General features: G+C 45.9%; 1 protein-coding gene across 5 annotated transcripts in view; it reads left to right on the top strand.

The window, feature by feature from the left end:
- The window catches only part of BEND2 (BEN domain containing 2), a 354255-nt gene that overhangs the window by 143150 nt on the left and 189120 nt on the right, over nucleotides 1–21985 (top strand). For all 5 annotated transcript variants that reach the window (XM_085622663.1, XM_085622661.1, XM_085622664.1 and 2 more), the window contains one exon: nucleotides 2583–2728. In XM_085622663.1, coding sequence (XP_085478789.1) covers nucleotides 2583–2728 — 146 coding nt within the window. The remainder of the gene's footprint in view (nucleotides 1–2582; nucleotides 2729–21985) is intronic.

The raw sequence follows: 21985 nt of genomic DNA, 5'->3' as shown, positions 1-21985 counted from the left end.
TTTGATTAATGGGAGTGAATCCGTGGTTTAGACGGTAGGGGTTTCTCCAGAACTATTTACTTTTAAATTGTGGGCGTATGTCTGTATTTCTCTGCTAAAAAAACAAATATACTTCTCGCCCACACCCAAAATGATTGTCTTTAAGAAATAACTCCCAGCCAATTAGTGTCTTTCATTTTTCTGTAAGCTGTCTCTAAAGAGCAGTGGCCAAGATCCTATTAAATAAAGCCCTAAAACCTCATTTACTTCACGGTTGATTCATTTCGATCATTGAATTGTTTTAATTTATTAACTGTTATTTTGTTTTTGTGTGGCTGTTCATGTGCCACAGGCAATTCTCTCTGAGGTGAAGCTAGATAAGTTTGACTTTGTTGGAGCTCTGCCACACCTCCCATCCAAACTGATCCTCCCTCCATTCCCTAAATTAACAATCTAGTTTCCCGTAGTCATTTCTTTCTTTCTGGAGCTGTATGTCATAACTTAGTATGGATCTCTTTGTGCCTATGTCTTTTTCTCCATTATTTACTTATTTATTACAGTGGTTTTAAATGTACCTTATAAACCCCACGTTGGATTTTGAAACATGGTGCAAAATTTAAAACAAAAAATCAGGTTTCTTACATTTCATCACATTTCCAGTCAAGTCTCAGCGAGGATTAGGAAGTAGCACACTCAACAAGAGGGGATCGTAGTTCCTGAAAAGAACCAACTTCTGTTCTTTTATGAAAACCAAGAGATTTTTCTTTCCTGATTTTGAGAGAATAAAACGTTATCCGCTTTTTACTGCAATGATGCCTTTTGACCTTATGCACATATTCAAATTACAAACTGTGTGTAGTACTTGAGCAAGCTGACACTGAACATTTCAGGTAGAAAACGGTCGTATGAAGAGAAGAACTTCGACAGTCAAACCAGATTTGTTTAATTTACTCCAGGCCTCCAATGGCAGCCAGTCAACACCATTTTTAGCTGCAGGTAGATTTCCTCAGACTGCTCTGAACACTGTCCTTAGAGGGACCAGCCAGCACTGCCTTATTCCGTAGGCCCTGGGTCATACCAGTGTGAAGATAAAGTGGTGTGGCATTCATCACCAGGGGTGGCAAGATATTGTTTCTCTCTGTCATCCACAAATCATTATCTATTTTAGCTGGTTTGAACAAACATATTTCACATCCGGTGAAGTAGAGGTGGGCGAAATTCTCATCTTTAACCAATGGCTCTTTGGTGCCTGGTTTTCACTGCTGCTGCCTATAGTTCCACACCTTGCCTGGAGGTTTTTGCTTAGATGGTCTTTTCCGCCCAGTGATCCTTTCACAGAAGCACGTCCTATTCACACTTATCATATTTCTTGAATCCACAAGGTTGGTATAGAAGAGGATCACCCTTACCTCTGGCAGACAAAATGAAGAACAGTAGAGTCTCCGTTCTAGCACTTTATAGTGCGCTTTGACATAGGTGTATTTTTACCAGGGTTAATACGGCTGTGGTAAATTTTGTTGAGTTTAGTCAATATTGCTGTAGAAGTACAATAGCCATGAATCAAGCTCTTTAATTGTATTTGAACACCTGTTGAACTTTCCCTAGGTTTGAGTGGTCTTTATAAGTCAGTATTAGATGTACGTTTACATTTTGAGAATGTAGAAGAAGCACAATTATTTTTTCCCTGAAATAAGTGTATCAGTTTCTGCTTTCTGATAGGTCCTAGCATGTGCTGGTAAACACCTTGTATTATAGGAGCATATTCTTGTCTATCACGGTACAGCCAGGTGTGAAGCAGCAAGCGAAGGCTCGGTGCAGGGACAGGCCAATAATTCAAAGCCAGGCCCTGATAACCGAATAAGCAGATGGTATTCATCACTGAAGTATGGACTTGATAATCACATATACCCTAGAGTGGAGAGGTGTGGCTCACTGGTTAGAGGCGGCAGACCCGTAAGCAGAGAATCGGCCAGGGACCAGGGTTCAATTCCCGACGCGGCAGGGTCGTGGACCAGGGTCAAAACGGACTCGATAATTCTCGCCTCGGTACCTACTCTAACCAGGAACACACTCGGCAACTCTGGGCATTAAGCTTGCCTCATCTCTACAACGGCCCCCCACAGACGCCGGGGATGCCTGGTTTCACCTTGGAGATACCCAGAAAGGGACCATCTCACAGGGAAAACCAGGACGGGTTCCCCAGCGGTCTTCAGTGCCAGGATACTCCATGGAGTCACAGTGCGCTTTACAAGTACACCCACATTTACATTTACATTTAGATATTCAGATATAGATGAGCGAAATCAGTGCATTGGTGCATGGCGACTTACTGATGCAATTACCTCCAGCAACTCCACATGGAGTGTGGTTATGTAGATGAGCATATTTTCAGATCCAAAGCTCAGAAATTCAGATTTGTGTTAAATAAAAAGTTTCCTGTCTTAGTTTGTGATTTTCAACTGGCATTGTAGGGCAGTTGTTTTACTTGACAACACTACAACATGGAGATACTTCCAGAAGCTGTTTTGCCTTGTAAAATCTTGGATGTAATTTAACAGCAGACAATGTGTGTTGATGTAACTTCCATCCATTTTGGGTTTTAGGAGGGGATGGTGTATCACGGCTGAGTGAGCCACAGATATCTCAGATGAGCCATTCTGCAAGCATGCGCAGTGAGAGTCGGGGACCAGAAGTGGAGTTTGGCTTTTTGCATAAAAGGAGGAGAACTTCTATGCATGGAGGAAACCCGGTATGTGCATTATAGCTTCAAAACATGCTAATGTGCCACTTATTTTACCATGTTTTGAATATTAAGAGTGAACCCATAGTGTGTGTCTGTGTTAAGGCACATAGAACTTATATGACTGAAGAGTCATGCAGACAAGTGAAACAGGTGGAGCTCACAATTTTTGAAGGAGGAATTGAAACTGAAGCAATGTAACCAATGTAACCAAGTAACCAATGTATCAACACTAAAGAATTAGACGCTGAAGAGTTGTTTTCCGGAGCCAGCTTGCTGTTACTAACACGTTCAAGGAAAGGGTGATTCCATGAATCTACTGACACATGAAGGGTTACTAGAACCACTTACACTCACCTAGTCACATACATTTTCCTACTTTACTTACTCGTTCTAGAGGTCATTGTTATTACTTATAAAAGGGAGAGATATGTAGAGTTGTCCCTAGATGCTCATAGAGTGTTTCCACCAGAATTCTGAATGACTCTTTGAATGCCTAATGAGAATTCTGCAAGGCTGCTGATGGCCAAGGATGCAGATGCTTGAGCTGTTGGCTGGAGGTTGCTGTAATAAAGACTCTTGTTTAATAAACCAATGTATGTTATGGTTTGAGCGCTACACAATTTGGCGACAAGGATGGGATTACATTTGATCATATGTTGATATTCGAGGGCTCAATAAGAACATCTGGGTAAACCAACAACCTCCAAATAAGCTTGCATGATGAATTCAAGCATTTGACATCATTTGTTACTCCTTAAGGAGCTTGCCACCACAGAAGGGTACCTTTAATCACCAGAACTGTCCAGAAATCACTTGGGCATGCCATTATTTTGGAAGGTAATCAGAAAGAAATGTAACACTGAGGATCCCTAGATGGTTATTATTAGTGACCGAGTATAATTTTGAAATGAGGGAAGTTTGTAAAAACTGTTTTAGTGGACCGGGTTTACCAATTGAGGGGGAAGAAGAAAATAATGGAGAGGGAGGAGAGCTAATAATATTGAGGGATGTGGAGTAGGCACAAAGTGAAGGAGAATGGGTGCTAGGAAGTAAATTGGGACTAAGCTCAGGGCAAGGTAAAAGAAAAGGTTGTGATAGGCTGGACGGAGCTAAATAAGTTAGAATTTGAAGTAAAGGAATTTCATAATATAAAAGATGGACTAAGTGTGTTGATGAGGACACATTAAAGGCATGATCAAATAATTCCTCCTGTAGGATAACATATAAGGCTAATCCGATCCGTCCATGAGGATCATCCACTATGGAATATGACAAAGAGAAGATTGAAGTAGTTTTTCTGGTGGCCTAACATAGATAACCAATGTAGAGGAGGTGAGGGAAAAATTGTTAAGCTTGTGTTAATAGGAATAAGACAACAGTGATAAGGCAACCACATTTGAATTGTGTAGAGTTCTATGGTGGCAATGGGAGAAACTGGTGATTGATTTCATAGGACTGTGAGACATTATAGGCTGAGGAAATAGATTTATTTTAATCATGATAGACTAACATACCAAGTGATTTATGATAAAGGCTGTCGGCAATTAAGATACACACACTATAATATTACTTTTAGATAATATGTTTTTGGAGGGATATATATCTAAGACAATTTTGTCTGAAAACACAGTACAATATTTTTTTTTTAGAGAAAAAGGAGGAATTCTCAGCCAGACTAGGCTAAATCATGAGCGATAAATAGCAGAGAACATTTAGTTGTCTAAAACTAGTGGGCTTTTTCAGGAAAGAGAATCAGAAATAATGATGTGGGCCTATCTAGTGACTCCTCACTCATTGACTGGGATCTCATCATTCCTATCATTAAAAGGAAGAATGCCAACCACTAAGGAATCATCCCTTATGTTTCTGAATAAAACATAAACAAGTTTGGGATGATAGAGACAATATCAAGCAATCTGTGAAGGAGAAACAGAAGAATCCCCCAAGGGTATGCAATGCTATGATGGGAGATAAAGCGATCCACTTTAAAGTTGCCGATTGGGCAATCACTAAAAAAGAAGAATGGAAGGAAAGGAAGACAATAAATATTTAGGACCCTTCAAGGGTGTCATTGTTCAGGATAAAGAGCCCAATTCACAGAAACTTAGACCTGAAGCCTAACTTAAGACCTGAAGTCCAAGTTTAGACTTCCGGTTTAAACTTAGACTTCAGGTCTAAGTTTACCTTTGTGAATCAGGCTCAACCAAAGTGGTTATCTTAGAAAATGGAAGGTGGTGGAGATTTGGAAGTATATGCAAAGTACCAAGCAGATGGGGTGGGGGTTGAATAACTTGTTAATACAATATCTGGTGTAATGAACATTTCTAATACACTACACTGGTATTCGGTGTTATATAATGTTCTATATAGTCGTAAATTATGTAATTTTGTACCTAACAGTATTTATATCATAGTACACTCCTATATTTATAAGAAATTGTTGTTTATTTACAGAAATGTTTTATTTATTTATAAAAATATGTTGATATAACTTACAAAAGTAGGGATATGTATGGCTTTGCCACTGGATATCTATAGACTAGTCTTTACCCCAGTATTCTGGATGACTCTTGGAACACCTATTGAGATTTCTACAATGCAGTTGAAGGACAAGGATGAGAAAACTGCACCTGTTGGCTGGAGGTCACTGAAATAAATATTCCTGTTTACTAAACCAGTGTATGTGATGGTTGGAGCACTACAGTCTTCTAACAACCTGTCTTTAAGAGTGTGTAACATGATGTGACATTATCAGTGCACTTAATTAAGGCGGCCTAGACTCCCGCTTAGAGACCCCAGATGTTCCTGAGCTTTTGAAATTTGTTTTAACACAATGCAATGCGATCTCATAAGATTCAAGAACAAATTGTTGGCAGAATTGCATAACGAATTTGTATGCTTGCTTTAATGTGAATAATGACAATAGGCATATTGCACACATGATACTGTGATCACCTTCCTATTAGATCGATAAAACACTTTCTTTATCTTGATGGATCAACTGCTCACATAAGGCAAGTCTGCACAATTACAAATACCTGTAGTCTTTTAGCATCACAGATCTTCAAAAGTAATTGGTTAGAGTTACTGTTATTAGAGCCTTTTATCCAGTGTGTTCTCTAATAACTTATCGTTATGGTTGCAAGTGGAACGTGTAATTTCAACTTTTCATTAATGAAAATCCATTTCAAGATGGACACAAAGCACAGACTTGATTGCAAGATGGCCATCAAAAATGGCCATGGGCTGGTATGACGGTGGGATTGGTCTGCCGGATTTACGCCTTTATTACCAAGCGACGCAATTGATTGCGATTAACCAGTGGGTGTTCGGGTCACATGACGACCCAAGCTTCCGGATGGACCACTGGCTCATGGGGAAGGGAGGGTACAACCGAGCGCTGTACTTCAACCCTAAGAAACTAGGCTTGACTGGCCCCACGGCCAGAACGGTGGAAATTTGGCATCTACTCCAGAGGCGTATGGGATGGTACGGACGGCTGACTAAGGCCACCCCACTCTGGGAACCTGACTGTCTGGGCCGGCTGAGCTCCTGCGTAGGATTCGATAAATGGGATCTTATTGGCATCTCTAGGGTGGGGGACGTGTGGGGTAAAGGTAAGAAGGCGACCTTCGAAGAGCTTCAACTTAAGTACCAACTTGCACCCTCTGAGCACTTTCGCTATCTACAAATAAGCCATGCTATTGACCGCGCCCTACCCGCTGGTACTCCCCTTCCAGATTACTCGCCTTTGGAAGACAGGTTGTTGCTAGATCCTATGGACCGTAGGGCTATCTCCTTAACATATAAAAAGTTAATTAATAATCGCACTGACACAATGCAGAAGGTACGGGCCAGGTGGGAAACAGAGGTGGGCGACTTGTCTGACGAAGAATGGAGGGATGCGCTGGCCTCCCCTCGGGAGGTGGCGATACCAATGCGGCTCCGGCTGGTTCAGCTCAAAGTTCTGCATCGAGTGTACTTTGATGCAACCCTGCTGTGTAAATTAGGTAGGCGTACCGATGAGCTCTGCCTGCGAAATTGTCATCAAGTAGGCACATTTACACATATCTTGTGGGCCTGCACCCCGTACACCACTTTTGGATAGAAGGCACTCGGCAGATGGCGAGGGCCATCGGGAAGGTGGTCGCCCCCTCCCCACAGCTGTGCCTCCTAAATGTGTGGGATGCTACGGACCTTACCCTGGCAGAGCAGGAGTGGGCGACGTTGGATTGGGCCATAGCTAAAAGAAATATTGCCCAGAAGTGGGGGGTAGCTACTGTGCCATCGCTGCGCGCATGGGCCAATGATATGGATCTATCGATGGTGGCGGAGAAAACAGTCTATAAGGGTCGAGGCTGCCCCAAAAAATGGGATCACAAATGGGGACGATGGAATAAGTATCGGGGGACATTTGCATTTCTCCCACAATAGAACTCCGACGAGAGAGACAGGCCATACTAGACAATCTGGAAGTGGGTGCATTGACCTGAATGCTTGGAGAAACCTTGCCGAGGTACCGTGTGAAGGGACCCCCCTGGTCCTAAACTGTTCCGGGGATCACCTCTCTAATGTGTCGCTGCTTGCTGAGTCTCTGCCCTAAATGCCCTTGATGTACTGCTTATTGTCTCAAATGCCCAACGTGTATTACGTCTATGAAGGTGCTATGTATGTGTCACGATTGCTGTATTGCTGCATATCTCGTTGTTAATAAAAAGTTATTTAAAAAAAAATAAAAAATGGACAACGTTTCAGTATGTCAATTTCAGAGACCAACCCCTTCTGCTATGTGGTTCCTCTTCAGGGAGTAGCCCCTTCCTGTCATAGTGGTACTGTTCTACAATTATATAAAAGGCCACTAATCAGTGTGCCAGGGTGTCACAGCTCCACTGGCCTTCTCTTGCTGTTGGATTTTTCGCTCTTGCTCTGCTCCAGTTCTGCCAACTCCAGCTTTTCCCCAAGCCCTGCTCACATCAGCTCTGCTCCAGCCCCTCCACCTCCTTCTCCACTCTAGCCCTCACAGCTCTACTTCAATCCTTCCAGCTCTTCTCCAGTCCTGCAAGATCCGGCTCTGCTCCATTTCTGGAAACATCAGCTCTGTAGCTTGCGAACTTCAGCTTTGCAGACCTGCCAGTTCCAGATGTGCTCCAGTCCTTATCTTACCTAGAACTCAAACTTAGGCCTTGCAAGAACTGTCCTACAATTGAGACCTTACACCTCTGCTTTTGTGTGTTTTTGGGCTTATCAGCCCGACACTGTCTTGCAGTGCTTTCTAGAGGGCATCCTCTTGGTAATCTGTGTTACGCTGGGGGCAGACAGTGTGGCTTCCGGAAGGAGTTGTCCTTTCCTAACAACCTCTATGGCAGAAGAGATGGACTGACCCATACTTCCACCTCATGACAATTACAGCAAGAAATCCAAGAACTCTTACTATTTTATAGGAAGGTCTAATCTACTACTATTTGTAGTAGTGTTTGAGAATTCAGCTTCAGTGGTAGCGGCCATCATTCTTTTATCAGCAGCCCTGAATTTTTGGATTCAGTGACAGAGGCTTTTGCAACTTTAAACCTGACTATAATCTTGAAAGACTACAATACACTCCTATAAATAAAATATGCTCAAGCTCGCCCAAGTATTTAATGGAAAACCAATCCTGATGAATGCAAGTAGTAAAATCCAAACATTTTATCAAAAAAGTAACATGCCGCATTTCCATGCTCAAGATGTAAAAAACATCAGAACTCACTTATAAAGATCACCTATTTGTAGAGAAACGCTACACACAGGTTGTGTCTGGAGAGCAGCCTGGAAAGGAGACATGAAAGTTGAATCACTCAACCTGGTTCTAACGATAGATACACATATTCTGTTTTTTTTTTGCTGTATAAAAGTGGGGCCTCAAGTACATCCCTTGTTCTTCCACCTCGGAGTACTCTATAGCCAAGTAAGTGTGAATGTTTCACAGAGCGCTGCTTTACAGCCAGAACTGTTGTCTGCTGACAGCCAGCTTCCCATGGGTGAGTCTGACTCCATGCTGGAAGAACATTTTACCTGTCTTGAAGCACCATCTTGCCTGCTGAGAGAAGGAAGATGCCTGGCAATCCTGCAGGAAGAGTTACTGTCCAGGAGGTTAGAGGTACACCGAGTTAATGCTGCTGATGTGACTTACAGAAGACGGCAGCAGAGAGTGAGCTGTCTACCCTGGTGCCTGCGAGCCAGCAGTTTCTCAGGAAGCAGTTACTGGTGAGAACTGTGATGATTCTTTCTGAATCACCAAAGCCTAATGTAGGTTATGATCTGGGTCTGAATCAGCTTGTGCTTGGCCACATTGCCCAGAAGAAGACCAGTCTGTGCATGGCTCTAGCACTCAGAAGAAAATCTTCCAGTGCATGGCTGTCTTGCCTAGAGGAAGATGAATGTGTGACTGTATTGCCCAGAAGATCGGACTGTGTATGGCTGTGTTGTCTGGTGATGCATGGCTGCCCCACAAGAAGATGATCCACAATGCAGGAAGAACAACCTCTGCATGGCCAAATCGATCGTGGAGAATCTGCTTCACAAGGCCTACCTATTCTGTGCCAAGATGAAACATTTTGTGGGGATTGTCTTTCCTGCCTGCTCGACTGCTGCCAGTGACCCATGGAAATGTGCAGAAGCAGGCTAGCAAGGCAGCCCCAAATGGACCTTTCAGTAAGTGTGCCTCCACCCAGATACAGGAAGGAGAGGGCGTGCAGATATGAAGCTGGGCAGCTAGCCCAGGCTTGCCATCCGATTCACCCAGAACTCTCAACTATCATCTGGAGCAGCAGCAGCTTCCGAATGCAGCCTCCATCAATCCATGGCAGTCTTCCACTCCGTGAGCTGTTTGTCCTCCACTACATCCGAGCCAGCTTCTGAGGGCTCAGGAGAAGTAACGGACTCCGCCAGTGCCCTGGCTGCCTCTACACCCTGTTGCTGCAGTTCCAGTTCTAAAATACCATCTCGTCGGACCACCACCTTAGTTCCTGATGCGGAACGTCGCCTATGCTTGCTTTTCTGGGTTAATTCAGTAACTGACTTCCAGCCCATCCAGGCTCCTCCGGTAGTAGTCCCGGACATCCTCGTCGGAATTCGGTCAGCACCTCCGATCTCCAACCAGTCCCAGGCTTGTTCCGGAGGTGAGAAGAAATGAGAATTGTCTTTGTGCAGCACTTTTAGTTTCGCTGGATAAAGTGGCATGTAAGTGAGGCCCATATCTTTAACCCCTTCCCCGCTCATGACGGAACCGTTCCGTCATGAGCCACGGTTGCCGTGTGCTCATGACGGAACGGTTCCGTCATGACAATCCTGTTGGCGGCTGCTCCGCCTGCGCGGCGCTGTTTCCCCGCCTGTGCGAGGGGACAACGCAAATGGGCGGAGTCATGACGGAACCGTTCCGTCATGAGCACAGCTCAACTGTGGCTCATGACGGAGCGGCTCCGTCATGAGCACAGGCCCACCGCGCTGCCCCCCTGCCCCCCCCAGCGCTGCAGCGGAATGTCCGCAGCAGCGAAGGGGTTAAGTTTTTGCTTAACCCCACTAAAGGACTGATTGTGTTTGGACCACTCTGGTGTAGTCCAGAAAAATATGTATAGTGTGATTCTAGAAGGAGGGATCCTCTTTGCGATGCACCTGATGCAGGATTGAGTCCCGGTCCCTGTAGTTTATGATCTTTGCAATTACTGTGCACGGTGGGCTCCCAGACACAGCAGGGGCGCAGCTACCGGTGTGCCCTCAATACTGTAAAGAGTTGTGACAGTTTCACAGACGGTGTAGATGTTTTGATCGAGTCCTCCAGGTACGTCTCAGGAGCACTCCCCTCAGGAAACCCCCAAAAACGCAAATTGCATCTACGAGACCAACCCTCTGTGTCCTCTGTATGTGCCTCCAGTGACTGTGCCTGGTACCTGTGTGCAGACACTTTGACCTTCAGCTCAGTGACTTCCTCTTACATCATAGACACCTGCTGTTCAGTTTCAGCTGACCTCTCAGCTACCTTACACAGGTCCATGAGCAGCAGGTTGACATCTACAGCCATGGCCTCAATCTTTGCCTGCACCACAACATTGATGTCTCAATGGCTGCCAGTATCTGGGACTCCATTGGTTCCTGTGTGGCCCGCGGCTGTTCATTGTCCTTTATGTGCAAGCCTGCGACTGTCCCCTGGGCAGTATACTGGTCCATTTTTGTTGTGCCCCCCCTGGGTGCTTGGTTCTTGCCTTCCTGCGCTATGAGTAAGAGCATTGGTGTGTACACGGAGAGAGAACTAGGCACCGGTCACTACAGTGATGGTTGTATCTCGCAATGGGGCACCGGGTCCCCCCAACCAACACTGACGTCCAGCCCCCTCACTCAAGTGAGCCATTGCGTGACAGCGGGGGGTGCCTCTCAATTAGTGCTGTTGTGGACTGCCCGAAAATCAGAGCCCCTGGGGCGCTGCCGTGCAACTTGTGCAGTGAACACGATAGCTACTCTCAGACTTCCACAATGGGGGACCAGCTGTACCTGGCTCTGTTGCACTCCTCCAGTGGGACTCGGTACGTGGTTGGCTCAAAGCTCCGGACTCCCAAGTGTAACTCTGTGCTCCATTCTGCATTTGTGGAGGTTGCGCGCCCGAGTAGCTTGTCAGCATGCCTGTGCAAGTTGCGCTAGGAGATGCCCTCCGTGAGACCAGATACCCCCATGTGGGGTCTTTCCCACCAGCTGTCTCACCTTGTTGCTTCAGGACAGTGTGTGGGCAATGTCATCTGGATCACGGAGCTCCTTTAGGGCCCAGGATGCAGACCAACAGCTGAGATGCAATCTCCTCGGCTGAGGATGGGGGAGACCAGTTCCAGATATAGCAGACCCCCATCCCGCCAATAAGCGCATTGGCGGCAGAGAGGGCATATTGGAGTCAGGGGTCTCACTCTAGCACATATTCCGCTGGCAGCCCCCGTTACAGTATCCAGGTGGGGCTTCCGATCCTTGGGAATTGTGGCGCAAAGCTTTCTACCCCACAGACGATCAGCCAAGTCCCTTGGTTCACCCCTGACAACCAGGCCTCAGAGATGAAGGCCCCTGCTCTCGGCCTCCCCAGTGGTGGTCATATGACATTCTCCAGCTTGACTGTCGCTCCCACTTTACTGAGGCCGGGGGGTGGGGGCTAGTGTCTTTCGGGCAGCAGGCACCTCTCAGGCAGTACACAACCACGGAAATCGCCAGTTCCAGCCAAGGCCGTGGATCACCCCAGTTGGAGGAGCTTGGTCTTCATGCGGGGCTGCGCCCATCCTTGGTGCCTGGGATCGGCAGGATTTTGTTGGATGTAAGTTTTGGGCAGGTAGCACTGTTAGTGCTGGTGCTCGGCCATCTTGCCGGCCACGCCCCCTGCTGTTGAGAGTTAAGTGCTGAAGGGGCAGAGCCATATTAGGACGGACCTCTGGACATTAAAGGCAGCAACCTTCACTCACCCAGTAGAGACCCTTTAGCCACTGCTTGCCATGCGGCCCCAAGAACTTGGTCTGCCAAAGGGATACTCAGTTACAACTGAAGAACTTGATTCACTGCTATCATACTTCTAAAGCGAAATCAACTCAATTCTAAACAAAACTGACCTTACTTAACCAGATTGCTTCAGATCAAACCACCATGTCAGAGCGGGCTTTGATGTCCACGGAAGTTACAGACTCTCTACCATTCTTGATTTACTCCCCCAGGGTTAATGGAAACTCCCTTCTGTAGACAATCTGTTGATATAACAAATATGATAAGCGTGAAGAGACACATGCTTGTGGGAAGGGGTCACGGGGGGGTAAAAGGTCATAATTCTAAAGCCCTCCAGGCTAGATGAAGCAGAACTGAAGGCAGAAGCAGAGAAAACCAGGTGCTCAACAGCCTAAGCTGAGTAGAACCAGGTAAATACAAGGACACAGCCTCACAGGTTTGAGTAGCATGAGGTCCAGATGAAGGCAGAAGCTCAGCTGCCTCTAATGCACAAAGTAAAAAGGGGAGAAATAGAAGCACAGGGGTGACAATCTTATAAAAAAAAATACTAACACTGAAGTGAACTCTCCCCATTTAAATGTGTTTGGCACAGGAAGAAGAAGCTTGAGAAATTAAGAACTTTAGATCTAAAACTGATGTCTTCTGCCTTGCCCTCTGTCACAGGGATATAGTTTCTGTTGGAGCAGGGCCTGATCATGCCCACTGTTAGTGAGAAGAAAAGCAAATGTTGACAGGCCTCAGGGAGACCACAGACGACTAGGGCTGCCTGCCATCATCAGATGCAGACTGTGATGAAGCAACGGCCAGAGACCCACAAAAGCAAGACCGCTGCCCACAGTAAGGGTAAGAAGGAGGCACAGCATCTTGGAGATGAGTCCCCTCTGCGAAACTCCACATCCCAGTGGGAATGCAGACCATACGATTTCCTTCCAACTTATTGTAAGTGAAACAGCCTTTGAAGGAGGGGCTTTCTCCTGGGAAGTCATTTGCTAGATACAGATACAATTATATTGGGCTAATGTACCTAACAAAAGGAAGGGGGGTAAAACAATGCTGGTAATTCGCTGAAGACAGTAGGACGGTGATGTGGCGAGCTATTAAGGCTCACGTTTCAAGTCAAGCAACTTGCAGGCGGGGTTGGAGCTTTGTTATTATGAATTCCATATGGGCCGGAAAAAAGAGGCCGAAGTTAAAGGGCCATCAGGCCTCCTTTTCTTCGAGTATCCTGGCTGAGAGCTCTCTGGAGCCTCACGCCTAAATGCAAACACAATGGAGGAAAAGCAAAGGCACACAACTGGTTATTACTTCAAAAAGTACTTTAAAGGCATGCTTTTGACTTTATTCAGTCCCTGTATATAAGAGATATGCATGCAAAAATGTCAGATGGGCTGGTTTGTCACTGTATTTACGCAAATAACAATATAATACCACTATTTTGTTTTATTTCTTTAATAGTGCTACTCATCCGGGTGCAGAGTGTCAAAGCGCTTTACATCACATGTACACATTATATATTGACAATAAATCATGTGTGTAAACTAATGTACAGGATGTGTTACATAAGACAGTGAGGGTTGCAAGGTGTTGTAGTCACGTGCCTTTCATAGCTCACTGCGCTATAATAGAGGGAATACAATTTATGAATTGCAAGTAATAAAAGGATCTCGGTGTTAAAGCAGTAACCCATTTATCTACCTACATAAAATAAAAATCTGTTATCTACATATTGCATGATGTGCTTTGCAGGAGACATATTACTGCTCTATGCTACTTTGATCCAGAACTGGGACTGAATAAAACAGATCCCTCCAGCAAATAAGTTATCCTCCAGAGTTATATTTCCATTATTATTATTATTTCCTGAGTTTTTTTGGGCACACAAAGATCTCTACAGCAAGTGCCTTAACCCCATAAGATATTTTGAATTGCAGACTTTGCTTACAATTGAGCAGAATAGATTGAATGCCATGTTTCTTCTTGTTATCGATTTCATCCTAGCAGAGTTTAGAAAAAATAAATGTTTATGTTAAGGTCCAGATTTTGCTTTGGGTCTGCATTACTTTTTTGTCACAACCCGATGCAAAATCTCATTTGTTAAATCTCGTAATGCGCTCAAAAGCACTCATGCTAGACCTGCTAAACATAGTGTGAGGTCTTAAGATCTGATGTCACTTCTTGTGATGTCACTTCCTGTAAGGTCATTGGTTGTGATGTCACATCCTGCGAAGCCACGTGCAGTGTCACGCGCCATGATGTCATTTACATACTGCCTAAGTTGGTTAGTCATTCCACTTCTTTTTTTAGGACTTGTGCCCTGGAAGCATGCATTACTAATCTACTATGTATTTACCACTAACTTTGAGTTTCAAAGTAGCGTGCTACTCACCGCAAATCTCTTCATTACCTGTACGTCCCTCGTCCTCGACCCAGTCATCACTAATGAGGTATTCCACAGACAGGAAACAAAACAGGAAACGCTTTTTAGGCTCCACCCACCCTCCCGTCAGGGGCTATAAGAACCTAGCCAACCAAAAGCACATCCTGTTTTGTTTCCTGTCGGTGGACCTGACTGGGACGCTGGGGTGGGTGCCGGGCACTTACCTGCTTCATGTTGTCCTGTGGTGTCCTCCGCTGCTGGGCATTGGGGGAGCTGCTGGACCTCCGTGGGACTTCATTGAGTCGGGCTGCTGGGCTTCCTGGACTCTTCTGGTTCCTGGTTGCTGGTCCTGCTGGGCTGTGCTGGCTTCCTGTGGTTCCTGCTTCTTCTTCTCCTCCCTTTTTGCGTTTCTTGGATGACGCGGTGGTCCTTTCTTTGGATCCCGGTTTTGTTCCCAAGATTCGTTCTCGGGGGGGGGGGGGGGGGGGGGAGGAAGGGGGGCGGGGTTTGTGTCACTCTTGGATGTGCGGCGTGCTTTGTCCCTTTATGTTGCCCGGTCTGTGGGGTTCCGTTCTTCTGACTCCCTTTTTGTGACTTTTGGTTTGGCTGGTCGGGGTAAGGCTGCGTCTCGGCTTACTCTGGGTCTCTGGATCAAGTCTGTTATTTCTTTGGCTTATCAGGGATCTGGTTTGCCTTGTCCGTCTGGTGTGCAGGCCCGTTCCACTAGGGGTGTTTCTGCTTCCTGGGCTGCTTTTCATGGGGTTTCTCTTGATGAGATCTGTCGGGCTGGGACGTGGGCTTCTGAGTCTACTTTTGTGCGGCACTATCGTCTGAATTGTGCTCTGTCTGACCGGGCCAATTTTGGTAGTGGTGTGTTGCTTGCTATGGAGGTTGTTACACCTCCCTGATTCTGTGTTTTTCATTAAACTGTCTTTTGCTTCACGCCTCTTTATGTTTGGTCTCTGTTTTCTGTGTGGTTTGCCAAAGGCCTGTTGCTGGGGGTGCTTTGGTATGCCTCATTAGTGATGACTGGGTCGAGGACGAGGGACGTAGAGGTAATGCTATGATTACTTACCGGTAATCCCCATTCCTCTTAGTCCTACTCGTCCTCGACCCAGTCATACTTCCCGCCCGCCCTCCCTGATCAGGCCTTTGTTGCTTGGTATGTCAGGATGTGCTTTTGGTTGGCTAGGTTCTTATAGCCCCTGACGGGAGGGTGGGTGGAGCCTAAAAAGCGTTTCCTGTTTTGTTTCCTGTCTGTGGAATACCTCATTAGTGATGACTGGGTCGAGGACGAGTAGGACTAAGAGTAATGGGGATTACCGGTAAGTAATCATAGCAATGCCTCATATGGGGCAGAAAGCACTATGTAAATATTATTACAAAAGGTTAGAAGATGAAGTTTCAGCACCATAGCTCTATCTGCCTTGCCTTGGAGTAACAGTGGCACATCCGGTCAATGTAAATGCACCGTTGACAGTGGGGAGGAGGAGGTAAAGCTGTGCCTTCAAGCCTTGTGTGTTCTGTTCTCATAATCAGAATTTAACATTGATTTGCCCAAAACAAAATTCAGCCGCATGCTCCGTGCCTTAATTAAACGAAAATGTGTCTGGGCAGATTTTGCCACAATACCGCTTGTGTTGTTTATATGCCTGAATAACAATTTTATGTGCATTTATCTCTTTATCTACAGTGATAAAATGCCCAGGTCAGTGCAGATAACTGAATATGCTAAGTTAGACTATTTGCTACAAGTCCTAATACCCCTGACCATTGATGCTCGTTGTTCTTGAACGTCCCATCAAGGTTTGCTTTTAAGATTTGCAGATTTTCCTGGCATCGAACATAAATTTCGTTCGTTTCCTCAAATGTCTCTCATTAGCTAAAATGTACCCATGTAAGATTGATGTCTGGATAAAAGCACATCGGGCAAAAAGGTGCAGTAAACCAGGCCAAGTGAGAGTTAAAGGGTACTTTATTACGACAAGTATGCAGTTCTGAAACTCATTAAAACCTTTGATAATACTTGAAATTAATCACCTCCCTCATACAATAAACACATCCTAACTCCCCCAACAAGAAAAAATCACAAACCATTCTTAAAACTTTCAATCTTCACCATCCCCTTTGTAGGAAGGTGGAATCTGACTACATGTTTGCCCCCACTTTTTTCCTGGTGTTTTGATGGTTTTTAACTTAGTTTGGCTGGGAACCTGTCGTTCAGGTCCCCAGCCTATCTGCTTTCTCTCATAAATGGATTCCCTGTACCTTAGGTACACCACAGATTGGATTCTGGGGTGCCCTTATAAGTCCCTTGTATATGGTATACTATGTACCCAGGGCATAGGTACCCCAGAGGCCTACCAGGGGCTGCAGCATGTATTATGCCACCCCTGGGAAGCCCTCCAAAATGACACCACAGGTCTGCTACTGCAGCCTGGGTAAGGTGGTGCATGCACCTCTTACAGAGATATAGGTTCACTATATCTCACCTATCACTGCACATATAAACCTATCAGTCACCCCACGGCCGGCCTTATCAATCCTGAAGGCAGGGTGCTTGGATTTGTGCGAGAGGGTGCCCATGCATGAGCAGAGCCCCTCTGCAGCCTTCGGAATCTCCTCTCCGGGGTTGTCTGTGATGCAGCCTGACCATATACTCTTAAGTGCATTATAACCAAATGGTAAATGCTAACTTTGGACTGGCTGCACGGAAACATGTCTTGTTTGGTGTCAAACACCTTGGAATCATACCCCCACATCAGTAACTGGTGTGGGAGTATGATACCACCCTTCTAGAGGGAGAGACATGACAGCACCGGGCTACCCAGTTCCATTTTAAGAGCCATAGCTTCACAAAATGGATACTGCAGGCACAGACACAAGTCTGGCCTCCTGCTGCTGACCGAAACTCTGGCAGGGGAGGCCTGGACAATAGGTTTCCTGTCACTGGGAGGTGTTACCACCTCCCAGACAGGCTTTAGTGTATTGGGGCTGGGTGGGTGCACTCAGAGTGCAAAGGAAATGGGTGTAGCCACCTCTCTTTCCAAACCCTCCCATAGGTGGGTCCCCTGAGTTAGTCCAACCCCTTCCTTGGGTATAAGATAGGAACCCCTGGCAACGGGACTTTAGATATTCCTGGACGAAACTCTGAAACTGAATCCTGGACCTTCGACAATCTGTTCAACGCCAGATGACTGAAGAATCTCCCTTGGGGTAAAGAAGTTACTCCCCTGCTTGGCAGGCACCAAAGAAGCATCTGTCCGGTCTGCATCTCTAAAGCTCCCGCTGGACGCCGAACACTTTGCAACACCAGAGGTGGATTTCCAGACTTCCCCGAGGCCGAACCGGGTCCCCAGCAAAGCTGAGACCCGCAGCCCTCATGGGTACCGTGGAACCGGAACCCCTGGACATCGTGCACATTTGCAAGTGCATCAGCTTCTCGACGTCCCTTGAGGCTGTGCATTGGGTTACTTGTAGCCCAGACCACGAGCAGTGAATCCATCGAAGATTGTCGGCCTACCCACTCCGAGTGACCCATGGGCCGCCAATTTGTGATTCCTCTCAAGGTCCCTTCGCGATGCCTGGTCCGTCGACTGTGAAGGCAACTTCTACTTCCATTGGGCTTCCCTGGTTGCTCCAGACGTGCCCCGACTCTCCATTGCTTGGGGAGTCCCCAGGACCTTGCTGGTCCGCACCGAAGCATCTTTCTCCTTTCTCCGTGGGTTGCTGTTGCCAAGGCTTGTTGTGTCCAATCCGGGCACCGACGCTGTAGCACTTGACATCCTTCATAGGACAGCTCTAATCCAGCTCATGGTTGTCCTCGACGCCTCCTGGTCCTCGTGGCTGAAGAGTAAAGCTTCACCTCCGTCACCTGAAACACCCGACATCGGTGGGCATTCATCTATCGTGCCCCTGGTCACTGGCTAGTGACCCAGACTCTGTCCCCTCTGCTTTCAGGTTCTTCACATCTTCGATCCAGGCTTGAATCTCTTCGGACACTTCTCCTCTTCACGGCATCAGCACTTTTCAGTCTCCTGCCATTGAAAACGACGACGCGACCCGACACCATTTGACACCTATGCACCCGGCTTCCCTGGGTGAGGTAACCCGAGTACTCCGGTGCTCCCGTGGGTGTTGACCCTAGAACTGTCTAAGTCCAAGAGGGTTTGGTCCTAGTCCATTTCTAAGTGTCCTTTAACTTTACAAATCCAACCACGACTTTCCCCATAGAAGCTAACGGAGTCCCGCAGCTGTGTTCGCACACTGCACACGTCCTCCGTGGATCCCCTGTGTCACTACCTTGGGTGGTTCCTTGGGGTCCCAGCGATTCTACAGGCTCTAGGCCTTGTGTCTAGTCAAGTCGTGGTTCTTGTACCACTTTCTTAATATATGGTTTTAATTTATGGTTTGGTTCGACCCTAGGCGTCTATCGCATATTGTGCTAATTTACTGTGTTATTTTGAAGTGTAATTTATGTGAGAGACTAGAGTGGTTGGTTAAGTAATAAATACATATATTTTATATATATACCTGGTGTGGTCTCCTTTCATTTAGCCACTCAAGACATTACAGACTGGTAAAACAAGCTGCTTTACATTCCTTCCAGACTTAGCCTGAAGGCTGCTCTGCATAGCTACCACTAGGATAGCTTCCAATAAAGGTTGTCTTTAATCTATCATCAATAAGGGGTTGTTTGGACTGGTGCAAGGATCCCACTATAACTAATGGACAGCATATACCAGGCCAACTTCTCACACCCTTTCTTTCATCCACTGACCTTCACATGCGGCTCAACCCTTACTCATCTGTGTTCCCTTTGCCAAAGCCTACTTTGCAAATCCCCCAACCCTTCTGGCCTGTCACAAGCGCCTCCATTCTTGCCACCAGGAAAAAAAACATGTCAATGCGTTTTTCCTGCCCCTTCCCCCACCAATTGCTTGAATAAAAAAGAACCCCTTCATAGCCGTTAAAAACTGTCGCCACAACAGCTAGCAGCAATAATTGATTTTTGAGCTTGAAAACTGGCTGTCGCCAAAACAGCCTGACAGTTGTTAACACCACCACTTAAGGGTCAATGTCAAGGCCAATTTTTCCCTCATTGCAAGTAAATACAATTCCTTGCCCACAAACGAAAGATGAACACCATCCTGCCTAAAACACTGGAAATCCTCTTTTTTGATGTCACTGCGCTCCAACCAAGCTATTTCCCTATTCCTACAAAAGCAATGCATTTCCCATTTGACTTTTCGTCTTGCTCTTTCACTGCTATAAATTTTACTGCACCTCGCCAAACTCGTCTAGGCACTAAAGCGGTCAACAAAATCTTTGTCCCTGACCAAGACTTCCCAATCATATCAAGATCTTTTTTCATCTTCTTTATCAAACCTACCCCGGACAACTGTACACGATTGTTTTCAGCTAAATGTAAAAGTAAAACATCTGGGCACACTCTCAGGCATACCAGATTAGACAAGCACATTAACAGTTGGTCCCATTTCATGCCTCCCATCCCCCACCAATCAATCTGAATTTCATGATTGTGAAAGCCCAGGTTCTTTCCAAAAGGAAGTTTTCAGCTCGCTTTGCAGCCCATTCAATGAAAGAGTGTCCGACAATCTAAATTGAAAAGAAAGCCACCGCCAGTCATGCCACACAACCTGAAATGAGAAACAAGTGTTAACAACAACTTAAAAGCTAAGCTTCCTCAGTCCCCCTAATATAGCAAAGACAGCAATCAGATGACCAATGTCTTAATCTATTTACCTCATTGAGAGAGAAACCCAACCTTGCTGCTTCAAATGCAGCACCAATTCGGAAAGTGGGGCTTACTGAAAAAAAGGCTGGTGTTGGTTCGCTAAACCACTTAGTGTGCATTGTCGTGGGAGGCGTCTGTGAGTACATCCATTGTACCCATAACTCCTTGTCTATTTCCCTCATGGTTTATCTGTTATGAACATCATACAGGCCTAAAACTCGTCATAGTGCAATCATGCGAACCCCCCAAATTTCATATGGCCTTACCAATGGTATCTATAAATTTAAATATGGACCCAGACCTATCAGGATATTTTTCACAGTAGACACTGGCAAATATTAAAAATGCCGAGGTCCACGTGTCAATTGTGGTGGGAACTCTTCTTTCTTCGCTAGTTCCCAAGCTTGCTTCCCTGGATACTTCTTTGGATTGTATCTCTCTGTGTAATAATTTGTACACATCTACAAAACCCTCCAAATTTTCTCTTTCATCGCTTTGCTCAAATGCGCTCCCAAGGGCATAGATAGCTCCATATAAGACAGTCTTTTCAAATCTTCTTTTTGACTCTTTACTTTTTCTCCCCTTGATTTTTCTTCTTTGTCTGTCACCATCTTAGGTCTATGGTCAGTGTTCCCCCCCACCTTGTTAGTCTTACCTGCTCCTGTCTCTTTGCCTTTCTTACCTATGTCCCACATCCACCGAGATAGGGTCTGTGCCAACACTTTCATTTACTGACATAAATCCTGGTCCCTTAGACACCTTTTTGTACAGCTCTTTCTTGTTACCCCCTCCCAACTGCACCACCATTGCGCCTCACCTGTTCTTCGTCTGCTTGCTGTGTCTGGATATTGCGCCTACTTTTGCTCTTCTCTTGTGTCCTCCTAAAACCCCGTCTTTTATCGAGCTTCTCAGATTGTGACTCCATAACCTGCAATATATGACTCTTGGGGGGAAATTTAGCATCCCCCCCTTTCTTTTTCCTCTTTTTAATTCTTTATATTCTCGCCAGCTTGGTATTTCACCCTCTTCCAATTCTTCCTCCTCATCCCCATCATATAATTTGCACTCCATTTGCCCTTCGTCGTGCACATTACTCACCCCTGGACATTCCACATCACCCACACCACCATCAACATTTTTCCAATCAACTTTTTTATAGCTTTGAGACGGCATCAACTAAGTCTTCTTCTCCCTCGTCATCAGGATGGTTGCACCAAACCTCTCCCTCTCTTTGAGCCGGTCATCCCAGGTTGTTTTAAACCCAGCAGGCTGGTATTCGCCACATCTGTTGATCTCATGCAGCATTCTCCCTCCGTTGCCCCGCAGATTTCCCCCACCTTGCAGGTTCTGTGGTCCTCTGCCCTGACTGACTCAAGCTTCTTTGATCATCTTCAGCCTCCGTATCAACCCACACCCATCTACCTACAGAAAAGTCCTCTTTACCCTGAACTTGCCCCATAGCACAGTCACTGTCTGACCTCATAGTCTCTGCCTGCATTTCCCCACCTACCTTTATTGGTAAGAGCTCAGTATTATCTACAAATCCCCCTCTCACCAACTTATCAACTTTATGTGCACTCAATATTTCCCCTTTGTTTGAACAAATGAAAGCTGAAAGTGCTCTCTC

The sequence above is a fragment of the Triturus cristatus genome, chromosome 8, assembly GCF_964204655.1.
Source record: "Triturus cristatus chromosome 8, aTriCri1.1, whole genome shotgun sequence".
NCBI lineage: Eukaryota > Metazoa > Chordata > Amphibia > Caudata > Salamandridae > Triturus > Triturus cristatus.
This window is presented reverse-complemented; position numbering and strand designations above follow the sequence as displayed.